The following is a 12,759-nucleotide window of genomic DNA, read 5'->3' as shown; positions in this document are numbered from 1 at the left end:
AGCTACTTGCGACTGGCTCGCGCTTAATCACCCGGTGAGATCAAGTCAGTTTAAGTAGCGAATAGCATACGGAGCGCTTGGTGAGAAGGTCAGATCCTCCACAAGAAAGGTAGTGCCCTCATGTTAGAGCGGAATGCTTTCGGTAGCTTTGTCAAAAGTATCTTGATTCTTCATGTCAGGACGTTGAGGCCCAATGGCAGCCTGATCCAGAAGTGGTGATCTACCAATTCTCTCTATCTTTAGTTAAGTAGAGTAAACAGTGCTGCACCGTCACCGGTCTGTGACTGAGCGTCCACTAAAAGGGCAGGGCAGTTTCGCCTTTGATTCCCACCAGTTTTCACCTTTCACTGCCTTGTTTTATGTATCCTCAAGCATCCTCATAATGGCCTGGTTCTTGGCAAACCAGTCCCAAAGCTGAGCTCCAGAGAGATCCATTTCCACCTCCACCTCCACATCCGCAAATGCCGTGTTCTGTAATGCCGTGGGCGCGACCAGCCCATTGACAAGTCCCATTCTGTCCCCGTCAGCTTCGTCATGAGACGCCATGTGTCCAGAGGCATCTGCAGTGTTTGTGGTCCCTGGGTCTCCCATGATTCCTCTAGAGTCCAATGTACCAAGCCAAGACCGTTCGAGGCCGTCCCGGCGAACAAATCGGCATCCTCCTGCCGAGCTATCGACCACATCTCCCCTGGCCCCCCATCCGCGCGGGATTTGGCCTCAAGATATTTGGCGGCGACGTCATACAACTCCCTGAAGAGGCGACGTTGCTTGCTGCATGTGACGTGTGCACGGGAGTTTGATGTAGATTCGAGCGTCTCGACGAGACATCTCACGTGCTCGAGGTCTGAGACTTCGAGCGTTTCGATGATGTGGCAAAACAGAATGATGAAAGGGATGAAGGGAGACTGGGTGATGGTCCTGTATCGCCATGTCAGAATAATCTGGTCGACAACGGAACGTGGTATCGTCGAAAACGAACCGGTTGATGTATGCTTCCGGGAACACCGTCTTTCCGCGCGCCTTTGTTATCACCGCGACGCATCAGTCGTGTTCTTGAAGGGTGTCTCTGGCGGCATCGAGGCATTCTTGACAAAATGTGGATGTCGATGGTTTCTCAGGGGCAATGCTCCGGTAGATGAGCGTAAGCATTGAAAGGCCAATGACTCTATCGGAACGTTTTGCAATTTCGTGGTAATCCGGTCCGAGCACTTGCCCTTTGCTCGCCTCGTAATGGCCCTGTGGCCAGTCAGCCGTCAGCATGGCATCGAGGGGTGATTGGGACAACTGCATCATCCTAAGCAGGTAGTCAGAACGAACTCACGTGGATGGCTTGCGCATGTTGCATGGCAGTTTTTAACTCCGACGCAAGAGCCCGGGCATGAGACGTCCGGATGTGCGCAGGCTGCCTGAGGGCTCCTGGACTGTAGATGTCATCGTATATCCGGCCCTGTATGCTGGCCATATTGATCCAAGCCCAGCGTGGTCCTACTGGACAAGGCGACGAGCGCCTTAGATACCGAGTCAGAGAAGCCCATTCAGGGCGCGCTACTGCAGGCAGCGTCATCCTGCAATCGTATCACCATTGCGGTGGCGCATCGCCTTTTGACCGTCCGCGACGCTAACTGCATCTTCGTCTTCTACGCTGGCAAGGTTGTGGAGGCCGGGACGCACAGCGAGCTGATTGGAAAAGGAGGCATGTATGCCAAGATGTGCGAGGCTCAGAAGCTTGACGGCACTGCATGATTATCTCACCCAATGTAAGTGTTTATTCAACTATAAATATGTATAGAAATCTACAAGTGAATCGCTCATTTTCATAAGAAGAGATCTACAAGATGTATCTAATCCCTGTATGGTTTCCTCCCAATCCGCCAGCTTCACCTTGATCGCTCTCCTGGGCCATGTCGAGACGCCTATTCATCCGGGCATGGACCATCCGAATGACAAATGCTAGGATTGCGACCAAGAGCGCGATACCGGCCGTAGCACTACCACCCGCGATGTACCGCGGACCGGCGGACGATGGCCACATGTAACTGCCATAGATGGACGCCGTGTTGCCAATCATATTTGCCGTCGCGATCGCTGCGGACCGTTTCACGAGGGGCCGGGGGAAGGAATTGGCCACCCATGCGATAATGATCTGGTAGGCGGAAACGGCGCCCATCGGCATTCTACACAGTCAGTCCTGTCGGCCTTGAGTGGACAGTGATACATACAGAAACATGCCAAAGAACTTGGCACCGATATTCGTGGTCGCGGTACAGATCACGCATCCGACTACACTGACGAGCATCAACGATATAATATGCAGACCGCGATCGTTCGTCCGGCCCGACGACCATGTCACTAGAAGAGAGACAATAAAGGTGGCAATCCAAACCGGCGCGGTGATCAGCAAAGTCTCGATATTCCCATAGCCGAGCGTCTGGACAATCGTTGGGAAGAAATACTGGAAGTTCTGCGACAGGAGCGAGGTGTGTTGGAGCAAGATGAACAGGTAGATGCGCTTGTCGGAAAATACCAGCCATAGCGCTTCGCGGAGATTGTTCGACTTGGCTTCGTCGGCTTCTCCCGCGTCATGGATGAGGCGCCATTGCGCATATAACTTCTCCGTCTCATCAAGCCAGGATGTGGTGGCAGGGTAATTCGGCAGAAGGAGACTGAACCGTTAGCATTTTCTTTGAGAAGGAGTACAATGCACCTACATGGACACCAGCGATATTCCCACAGTGACGCACCCTTCGATGATGAATAACCATCGCCATCCAGATATGTTATGGGCACCGTCTAGATTGCTTAGGACACCGGCACCGATCAAACCGCCAAATGCGTTGGCCAATGAGCTTCCGGCGTAAAACCAGGCAATTCGATGGCTCAGCTAAAGACGAGTCAGCATTCGGATCAGATCTGGGGCCGATGACCATCGAATCATACCTCTTGGCGGGTGTACCAACTCGACCTGATCTGATCAGCATCGTCCCATTGGCGGCCGATTTTGACTTACATGAGCATAATGGCCCCAGGAAAGAACGGGGCCTCCACAAAGCCGAGGAAGAATCGTGCGAGGACCAAGCCTGTAAAGGAATGGGTGGCAGCCTGACAGGCTGATATCACCCCCCAGATGGCCATTGTGATCCCCAGAAACAACGAAGGCCGCACCCGTGTGAGGAGGAGATTAGACGGTAGCTGCATGAGAAGGTATCCCACAAAGAGGATGCTGGTCGCGAGATTATAGTCTGTCCCTTTCATGCTCAGGTCCTTCTCCAGAGTGCCCAGTCGGGCTTGAGACAAATTGCTACTTTGTCAGTTTCGCCGCGGTGGATGATTGAGGAGCGTACCTACTTCCGATCCAGAAAGTTCAGCAAGTACATGACGATTAGGCATGGCAGGAGATGCACATCCACCTTGCGGAGGAGCTGTCGGGTCATCTTCCGGTGCCATTCCGGACTTTGGGAGACATAAGTCTGATAAATCACATCTTGTTCGGACTGCTCAACCTTTTGAGCGTTCTCATGATATTCGGCGAGAATGTCCTCCTGTTTTGTCATGTTGGGTGGTTGAAAGAATCACGTCAACCGGAATGACCCTGGATTTAGGATGTGTTGTGACTTTTCAATCGGCGCATGTCCGATTTCCCCGCAATGGCCGACGCGGGGGAAGCTTGCTCGGGGTAGCTTTGCCCCGGATCTGCCAATCCAGCACTCTGCATGATATCCACTACGGCGCGGGGTGTCTGGCGTTATATTGGTAAACGTGTTCGGGGTCTTCCTCGGCCATGTTCTCCTAGTGCCTACATGTATCAAAGAGGCTCATTGTGGACACACAAAAACTCTTCGTCTCCACCAGCCTTCCCCGGTATGCTTCAGTTCAACTGAGGTCGCTGTGCCGTCGAGGGCTGGCTTCAAGATGCGAAGAGCATAGTTCACGGAACTAAAGCCGGTAGCAAGAAACCTTTATCCCGGGATAGATAGCTATACTTCTCTGCTGCCATCAATGCAGAGATATGGCCAGTTGCAGGATTTGGTCGAAGGAGACAGTAATTAGGAAAACCACTCATAACAGAGCAATTATATGCGCCGGGTCCGTCGTACCGCATCCAATGCATTTCCAGAGTTCCTTCCTTGCCGTGCACGCGCATGTATGGAGAGAACTGGTTGGTTTGGAAGCCAGTGGCAAGAACGATGACATCTGCAGGGATGAATCCGTCTTTGGTTTTTAAACCACCCGGAGCTATCTCGGTGATTTTAGCGTCACTCAAAACGACCTTTTCGTTGTGCAAGGACTTGAAATATCCTGGATCAAAGATACGTCGCTTGCAGCCCACATCAAAGTCGGGGATTAGGAGGTCATGATATTTCTCTGGGGCAGTCTCGTGCATATACGTCTCTGTCGCCTTCCTTCGGCTCTCGCGGCGCTTTGCGGCCGCCTTTGTCATTGGGAATAAACGAAAGTCATTACCGGCCACCAAAACGATATGAAGACGATGGAGCGTCGTGGCTAGAGGAATATATTGGAATATCCATTGGAGAAGAGGAGGGTAGGTGAAGTTGGCAGCTGGAAGTACCCAGTGCCTGGAGCGGATGATCTGGTGGAGTGACTCCGTCTTATCAACAATTGCAGGAACAATTTGCGCAGCCGTGCCTGGAGTATGCTAGCCTCATGGGTAATATCCGGGACCACAAAACCAAACATCCATTCCCAAGCACAGCAATCTTCTTTCCCTCGAGAGACACATCATGTCTCCGCCTTGCCGAGTGGAAGATGGCTCCTCGAAATGTCTCAGCACCAGGGATGTCACAGGGGCGAGGCTCTACCAGCTGCCCCGTTGCAGCAAACGGTATTTGGCACTCGTGATAGGAGATATCCCCCGTTGTAAGGTTAACAAGGGTCAGACACCAAAGATTTGCATCCTCTCTCCAGACATATTCCCTGACTTCAGTGGAAAAGGTCATCTTGCCCCTCAGGCGGTAGGCTTCGACGGCTTCATCTTGGTATGCTTTTATTTCTTTGTATGAGGGCATTAACTTCGTCCATCTAGGATTTGGATGGAATAAGCATGAATAGAGCGCGGATGGGACATCACAGGCACAGCGTAGGCTCTACGGTTAGGAAAATTATGTCAAGCTGTGTGGTGAAGTATACCTGGGTAGGAGTTTCTGTGTCAAGTGCCGCCGCAATCGCTGTGACGTTCAAAGAAACGAACGTCTTCAAGGGAATACCATCTCTTAAGCATCACGCCTAATGCAATCATAGAGAGACCAGTTCCAATACGTGCGATTTGACTGTACGACGGGACTGTGAATTTCCCTGCTGGGTCACTCATAGTGGTGACTTTGGCTGTATAGGGAGACCTAGCTGCGGTCTTTTTGTCTCTGTAATACTTTCCCACCGTTTACATGATAGCCCACCTCATAGAAGTAAGCTCGTCAGATGATCCCCTGAATGATGCATGATGTTTGTCTAGTGTCCAGCTGGCGTAGGCTCCTCCACGGCACTTGATTTCTACCGAGGCTAACTGTGGAACGGATCGGTTCCGGTATAAGGATTGCGGGGTCGGGATGCACCCGCCCTCTAGAGTTCTATCAAATATCCAGAACTCCTGCGCCCAGCTTGCTCGATAAGTGGGTGGAAAATGGCTCGCAAATTGTCCCCTGTGGGGGGTCTACAGGTTCTCTTCAACTTCGTATTTTTCGTCTTGCCGTCAGCGACGGGTAGGATTGGGCGAGCCATTATCAGGGCTTGGCTGAGAAAGCTACCGATGAAGCCAGCTATCTGGAATGGATTTGCTGGTAGTTTGATGCTCAACATCTCTCCAGTGCAACTTCAGGCGATCCTACCTTCGACCTTTGACGCGTATAAAGAATGGATCACTTCGAGGGGGGATGACATTCGTGTGGATGTTGTCGCTGATAACTCCACCAGGCTGCTGTGGGTGGGCCCCCGAGGAGGGAAGAAGGTGCTCCTTTTCTTCCACGGTAATGTCTCCTAGCCATTTCCTACTATAACAGTTCTGACAACTTGTAGGTGGAGGATATGTGATGCCACTGTCCAAGGCCCACCTGGATTGGGTGGAACATATCCGAGAAGAAGTGTGCAACGCTGGTATCCAGCTTAGTACGTGCATTCTTGAATATGGTTCGTACAACTCCACGCTATAAGCATACCCCTGGTCGAAAAGCTGACATCTCAGACTTGATTCCTATGCATCCATATCCTCGACAAATGCTGCAGGCAATATTGGCTCTGAAGCACCTTTTGTCCGCAGGATATGAGCTGTCTGATGTAGGTGGTCGGATAGAGATATGTCTGAATAATAAGCTCACATCAAGCTCATTAGATTATATTCGGAGGAGACTCTGCGGGTGGTCACCTTTCTCTGTCTCTACTATCGCATATGCATCATCATCGTCCATTTGAAGGCCGTGAAGACTGTCGCGTTGATCGACATCATGGGGTACGAGGCTGCTTCCTCGTGTCCCCTCTATGCTCATTTAGTTTCAATACTCCCTCGTACAACAAATGGTTCAGCGTCGATGTTCTTGGAAAACAGGTAGTGAGTAAATGGGGTGAAGACTTGGTAGATGGCTCTCCCTGGCAGGAAGAGATTTCTGCCGGGAAAGGCTGGGGTATGGCACTAGATGTCCCGGAGAAGTGGTGGGAAGGTCTGGACGCGGCTGAGCGTATCCTTCTCACTGGGGGTTATGAGGAGGTCTTTAGCGATCATATTCAGGAGTTGGGGGCCACTCTTCAGAGAAATAGTACGGGTGAAGTGGAAATCTATATGGCTAACGAGGCCCACGATGGCCCGCTCATGGACTTCGCGGCTGGAAGACCTCCAAGTGAGACGACAAGAACCATTACCCATTTCATTGTATCTAGCTTCAAATAGTGATCCATGATACAATCATGTCGAGAAATAATTAAAGTACTGAGACGAAACACTATGTAAATACGCCTTTGATGTTACACTTGGCGTTTCGCGTCTTCCAACACTCCGAGGCGAGCTCCTTCCTCCATGATCAGTGCCATATGCTCCTGGCTTCTTGGCGTCACCTCGACCGGGAATGGCTCGTCTGTCATATGGTGGTTCAGGCGTTTCGAGTCGAAAGCGCCATTCTGTACCGTCAGTTATTCGATCTCCCACTCGTAAACTCAGGGCGTCTACTTACTGCTTTGTAGTTGTAGCAGAAAGCTAACCGAGCTATATTGATGAAGAGGCCCCTGAATGCCAATCTGTACCCTACGCATATACGCCGGCCACCACCGAATTGCCAGAGGCCATGGGCAGCATCGGTCTCGTGGCCGTCAAGCCAGCGCTCGGGTTGGAATTCTTCTGGATCGTCGCACTCATTGCACACAGGGATCTCATTGATCACGAACCCAACTCCGGCCGGGAAATGATAGCCTTCAAATTCCATATCTGAAGTCAATGTATGGTCAGGTGTAAAAGGAAAGATAGGGCGCCATCGGAGTAATTCCTTGATCATGGCACAAATATAGGGCAACTGTTCCATATCGTCGATCCCAGGGAGGCGCATCCCATTTGAATGACAAAGGCGATCTACCTCTTCCCTTGCTTTCTGGAACTTCTCCGGGTAGCATAAGGCAGACATCACAAAGATGTTCAACACTTCTCGGGTGGTATCACTCCCTGCCTCTAACAATTGAAGTGCGACGTACATGGCATCCCTGTCGTCCCCAGTGAACTTGGTATCCGGGTGGAGGAGAACATCGCGCACCCATGATGGAGGGGCAGTACCATTTTCAACCTTCTCTCTCGCCGGTATCCACCACGACTTGTAGACTTCTTCATTCCAATCCCCGAGCCTCTCCCAATGTTTACGCCAGGGCTGTAAGAAACGAGGAAGCTTGTCCAGCTCGGGAAACCAGTCAACCAAGCTACTGCCGATGCTCCCAACGAAGTAAGTGACCACATCTTGAAGATCAGCAAGCTCCTTTCCGGTCTTCACCAGCCTTTCGCCCAGGGCAATACGATGCACCACAGAGTTGGCATATCGGTAATGATGGCGGTACCAAAGTCGTGGATAAAAGTGATATTCGGCGAGCATCTGTGTGCTCTCGAGCTCTTGCCAGGAACCGTATTGCTTTAAAGCCGACCCACTGAGAAGGGAGTGCATTACTCGCCTTTTCTCTGTCCATCCCGAGGGAGGCAGCAGCAGGGAACGTCCGTTTCGGCTAACGATGCCGCTGGCTATAGGCATGGGGCTTCTGCCGTTCGTTAGAGAACCGCGCTTCGCAATGATCTCAGAAACCACGCGTTTGCTGTTCAACAGAACCCATGTCTTTGATCCAAGGTGGATTGTCGTCATTTCGCCATATCTGGCGAGTTCATTATGCTATGCAGTATTAGCTTCCATTCGTTAAGCCAGGAACAGATATCTAAACCATCTTGTAGTCTTTGTCACTGCGTGCTTTAGCCAATGCCCATAAACTGCCAAATATTGGGATTCCACGAGGGCCAGGCGGGAGATTCCATTTCTTTCCCGGGGGTGGTTTTCGCTTTCCAACAGGCGTAAAAATCTCCTGGATTACAAGGAATGTTGTTCCCAGGCAGATTGCGAGAGTGACGAGCGTAGCGGCGAGGGGATGTGCAGAAACAATGACCGAAAGTTGGACATGGATAGGGGTGCTCATTGTACTAGTTCCTCTGTTTATAATTATCTTTCCTTGCTATTATGGGTGTTTTTAAGTGCTTCGTTGCTGAGAGACCGGGTGTGTTCCGATGCTTACTTCGCAACTGTTGCCGTTGCCGCTGTTGGGCGCACGGGGCCCATATGCTCCTCTGGATGTCACAGTTTACTTAAGGCTACATACATTCCCATCTGTGGACGATGTTAGCGGCAGAATCTTCAAAATTATGCAATCGCCTACGTCGACAGCCCGGGTATCACGGCAACATGGCGGGTTTATGCACCCGGATAGACATGCCGTCGGGATGATCCCGATGTTCTTCTAAGAGGCGAATTATGTGGTCAGAGAGACAGATTTCACCACGGCTAACAGCAGCATGACGTGGCTTATGCATCCTCCCCCGCCGTGATGATCCCGGCGTTCGTTTAAGAGGCGAGCTGTGGGACCAGAGACGCAAGTTTCACCACAAGAATCATGCGGGTTGTTCTGTTGGCCCCTTTCACACTTCTCCTTCTAGTATATTTCCGCAAGAGAATTATTTCCAACGCCATGGGTGAGCACGCTTTTGACTGGCTTCGGGAGAAGGCGATCGGATGGAGTCACACACCTCCGGTCAACAAGATCGATACTCACCATCACTTCGTGCCACCGTTCTATGCAAAGGGTTCGTGATTCTGTTAGGCTGCCACAATGAGAGCTGATTTGACTTGAATGATTTAGCGATTGAGGATCAAGGAGGGGATCCTAGTGGTTGGCCGACTCCCCGCTGGTCCTCCTTGGCATCCAAGCTTCTGATGAAACGTGTCGGCGTCCAGACTGCTGTTCTCTCCGTGACAGCCCCGGGAGCTTGTATTCTTCCAGATCGTCAAAGACGTGCCCAGCTTGCACGCCAATTAAATGAATACGCAGCGGAGCTTCGGGACAAGGACCCCAGGTCTTTTGGCTTTTTCGTCTCTTTACCCAACATCCTGGACACTGAAGACGCCCTGGCAGAGATAAAGTACGGATTGGATACGCTGCATGCCGATGGAGTTACCCTTTTTACCCGATACGGTGACTCTAACACGTATCTTGGACACCCGGACGTGGAACCGATCTGGAGTGAGCTGAACAGGCGAGGCTGCGTCGTGTTCGTTCATCCAACACATCCAGTAGACACCAATCCCGTCAATTCCAAACTACCTCAGCCAAGTATCGACTATCCGCATGAGACCACCCGTACTGCCATGGACATGATCACCAATGGCACGCGCCTCAAGTACCCCAACTGCAAGGTTATTCTATCCCATGCTGGGGGGTCGTTACCATACATCATCTCCCGAGTTGCGACGCCGATGCGAAAAGCGCCAGACTTTGCGGTTTCGCACCGCATGGGAACAACCCATGACAAGACTATGGAAGCATTCCGCAGTTTCCATTACGATCTGGCATTAAGTGCCTCCCCACAAGTCATGGACCTTCTCCTCAAGATGGTTCCCCATGATCATATCTTGTACGGCAGTGATTTCCCATATGCACCGATAACTGCGTACCCTGCTTTCCTGGAGGAGTTGGAGTCTTATGAGATGAGCTGCGAGCTCCGGGACAAGATCAACTTTGGGAATGCAATGAAGTTGTTTCCCAGGCTGGTCTCAAGCCGTAATACGAACATCTAGTTCCCAATGAAATATATCCATGTACATCATACATTTGGTGGTCCAACAATAACCTAGCCTATAAAACTCTTGTATCTATCACTCTGATATAATTTTTATTTTTTTTTTCGATTTTATTCAATTAGAACCTACTTTATTCATCCCTATTCGGACTTCTGACTACCCAACGCCGTTCGGTGCGTATAACTGAGCAAACCCGAGGGACTCGACAAACTCCCTGTCGGAACGTTTCCGGCCCGCCCGGAACCAGCCCGAACAAAACCTCCTGGCTTACGTCGCGGATGGAATCCCTCCTTCCATGTCCTCAATGCAATACACATACGGCCCTGATGCAGTCACGCCAATCTGCGGTCCGTAAAAATGCGGGACCTCGTCGCCGGAAGATTGCCTTAGCATGCGAGCCATGCAGGACGAGGAAGGCTAGATGTGATGGCCAAAAACCGATCTGCGGTGCCTGCAGGGCGCGCGGACGGAACATTGATCAATGCCTATACAAGACAACGGACAATGCTAGATCGGCTAGTAATGATCAGTGCGTCATATGGCACGTAATGCAGAGTCCAAGATGCTGACATTTAGCGTAGGTATCTTCGGATGCTTCATCATCGTATCCGAGAGCTGGAGGAAACATGCACCAAAGCAGGGGTCCCCGTACCTGCATTTGGAGGCGAGAGCCTCATGGACAACTCTTTGACAGCTGAGAACGATTCGGGTGACGCCTCTGGGTTGCTGGATCAGGCCATATTGTCAACTACAACGAGCGCGCAAGCACAACAACATTCGCCTACACACCATACAGAGCCGGCCAGATCGCATCCCGTGAACAGTGACGTGCATATATATAGTCCTCCCGTGACTGAGACTGAGATCTACCCTTCGACCCCATTTGAACCTCATAGTAACGTCACTGGAATGGGCGCGATCAGTTCTGTCGATGAGTCTGGGAGACCTGTGAACGAATACTTTGGCAGCTCATCAGCCGTTTCTCTAATGCGACTACTGGCGAAGGGCTCAGGCAGACCTCACAACACAACAATTCGCAACATCGCAGAACATACTCCGAGTCCATTAAGTCGAAGGGAAGAGATGTCGTCCTTAACACAAGGTGCCGGGGCACCCCAAAGCAAATTTCAGGTAGATGAGCTTCTCCTTCCGCCAAGGGACTTAGCAGATCACCTATTGGACTGCTTCTGGGACCGGATCTACTGTCTCTACCCATTTTTTCACCGTCAGAGCTTACAAGACGCCTACGATAATCTATGGGTCGCGCGTGAGCAGCCCACCAAACCATTAAGCAACCTTGATATTGGACTGGGAAACAAAAATCATTCGGGGTCTCGATCGATCGTGTTCATCTGTGCGCTCAATATCATTTTTGCTCTTGGCTGCCACTTTGCCGATATGCCAGTCCACGAGCGAGAAGCGGCTGCCCATACCTTCTTTCTCAGGGCGAAGAGGTTTATTGGTCTTGACATTCTGGACATCTGCACAGTCGGCACTGTCCAATGCCTTCTACTGGCCGGATTATTTCTGCAGTCAACGCCCTACCCCCATCGATGCTGGCACTCCATAGGTGTGGCTTGCCGCGTGGCCCAGGGACTGGGCCTCCATGAAGCGCAATTGGATGACAATGTACATCCGCTCGAACAAGAAATCCAACGCCTCACTTGGCATGGATGCGTGATGATGGATATGTTTGTAAGCATGACTTACGGTCGGCCAACGATGACCTCCCATTTACCAAGTGTTCCACTCCCGGCATGCTCTGAAGCGGGATCCGGGGAAGACCAAAGCCCATCTGTGATGGTCTTCTACATTGCCACCATAGAATTGTACAGAATCCTAGACAGTATATTATCTGACGTGTATCAGGTCTGGTGGAGCAAAAGCAGTGCAACCCCGGGTGGCCCTACAGCAAAGCAGGGAGGCTTAGATGTTATTATCTCTTTGGAAGAGAAGCTGTTCGAGTACGAGTCCAACCTACCATCGTTCTTGAACTGGACGAAGCCAATGACGCCAGAACCTATGTCAGCCAAGCAGCTCATCTTGAGACGCCAGAGAAATGTGCTCCATGCAAGGTAAGCAGGAAGTAAACGCCAGTGAATAGGAGGTTGACTTGTCCCACCCGTCCAGATTTCTGTACCTCCATCTCCTTCTATATCGACCAATTTTCACACAGCTCTGTTCCGATAACCCTGGTCGCACCCATGACACAGACCGTCGCAGGACAACTCATAGCATGATAAAAACATCACTCTTGACGAAATGCGCTGCCGCTTGTGTCCAAGCAGCGATCAGTCTTATCTCCCTCGTCCATGACACCCATCTGGATCCAGCAACTGACACTTGGTGGTATAACGGGTTTTGTATGCGCCCCCCTTCAACATTTCAAATTATTAATCATCGATATTAACCCAGCCTAGATATATCGACCGCAGGGATGGTAATA

The 12,759-nt window shown here is 51.1% G+C and overlaps 5 protein-coding genes across 5 annotated transcripts; 3 read left to right on the top strand and 2 right to left on the bottom strand.

Moving 5' to 3' along the window:
* Positions 1-357: 357 nt before the first annotated feature.
* On the bottom strand, positions 358-5,024 carry ANOM_002679 (uncharacterized protein; the record flags this gene model as incomplete). The annotated part of the gene is made up of 15 exons (XM_015547936.1): positions 358-598; positions 649-918; positions 980-1,020; positions 1,165-1,236; positions 1,322-1,485; positions 1,581-1,735; positions 1,833-2,174; positions 2,220-2,663; positions 2,742-2,881; positions 2,938-2,962; positions 3,008-3,298; positions 3,346-3,539; positions 3,828-3,933; positions 4,095-4,644; positions 4,694-5,024. The coding sequence occupies 15 exons, from the start codon at positions 5,022-5,024 to the stop codon at positions 358-360; spliced, it is 3,366 nt and encodes a 1,121-aa protein (XP_015409463.1).
* Positions 1,379-1,743, top strand: ANOM_002680 (ATP-binding cassette multidrug transport protein ATRC; the record flags this gene model as incomplete). Its single annotated transcript, XM_015547937.1, has 2 exons — positions 1,379-1,449; positions 1,479-1,743. The coding sequence occupies 2 exons, from the start codon at positions 1,379-1,381 to the stop codon at positions 1,741-1,743; spliced, it is 336 nt and encodes a 111-aa protein (XP_015409467.1).
* Positions 5,025-5,635: 611 nt separating the features above from the next.
* ANOM_002678 (alpha/beta hydrolase) lies at positions 5,636-6,892 on the top strand (the record flags this gene model as incomplete). The annotated part of the gene is made up of 4 exons (XM_015547935.1): positions 5,636-5,978; positions 6,028-6,138; positions 6,194-6,285; positions 6,341-6,892. The coding sequence occupies 4 exons, from the start codon at positions 5,636-5,638 to the stop codon at positions 6,890-6,892; spliced, it is 1,098 nt and encodes a 365-aa protein (XP_015409462.1).
* Positions 6,893-6,966: 74 nt separating this feature from the next.
* On the bottom strand, positions 6,967-8,658 carry ANOM_002677 (cytochrome P450; the record flags this gene model as incomplete). Its single annotated transcript, XM_015547934.1, has 3 exons — positions 6,967-7,119; positions 7,173-8,360; positions 8,410-8,658. 3 exons carry the CDS (start codon positions 8,656-8,658, stop codon positions 6,967-6,969), a joined length of 1,590 nt encoding a protein of 529 aa, XP_015409493.1.
* A 546-nt stretch (positions 8,659-9,204) lies between these two features.
* On the top strand, positions 9,205-12,392 carry ANOM_002676 (uncharacterized protein; the record flags this gene model as incomplete). Its single annotated transcript, XM_015547933.1, has 3 exons — positions 9,205-9,319; positions 9,376-10,267; positions 10,895-12,392. 3 exons carry the CDS (start codon positions 9,205-9,207, stop codon positions 12,390-12,392), a joined length of 2,505 nt encoding a protein of 834 aa, XP_015409492.1.
* Between the last annotated feature and the right edge of the window lie 367 nt (positions 12,393-12,759).

The sequence above is a fragment of the Aspergillus nomiae genome (assembly GCF_001204775.2).
Source record: "Aspergillus nomiae NRRL 13137 chromosome Unknown contig00050, whole genome shotgun sequence".
Classification (NCBI taxonomy): domain Eukaryota; kingdom Fungi; phylum Ascomycota; class Eurotiomycetes; order Eurotiales; family Aspergillaceae; genus Aspergillus; species Aspergillus nomiae.
The sequence above is the reverse complement of the archived record's forward strand: the minus strand, read 5'-3'. Positions and strand labels throughout refer to the sequence as shown.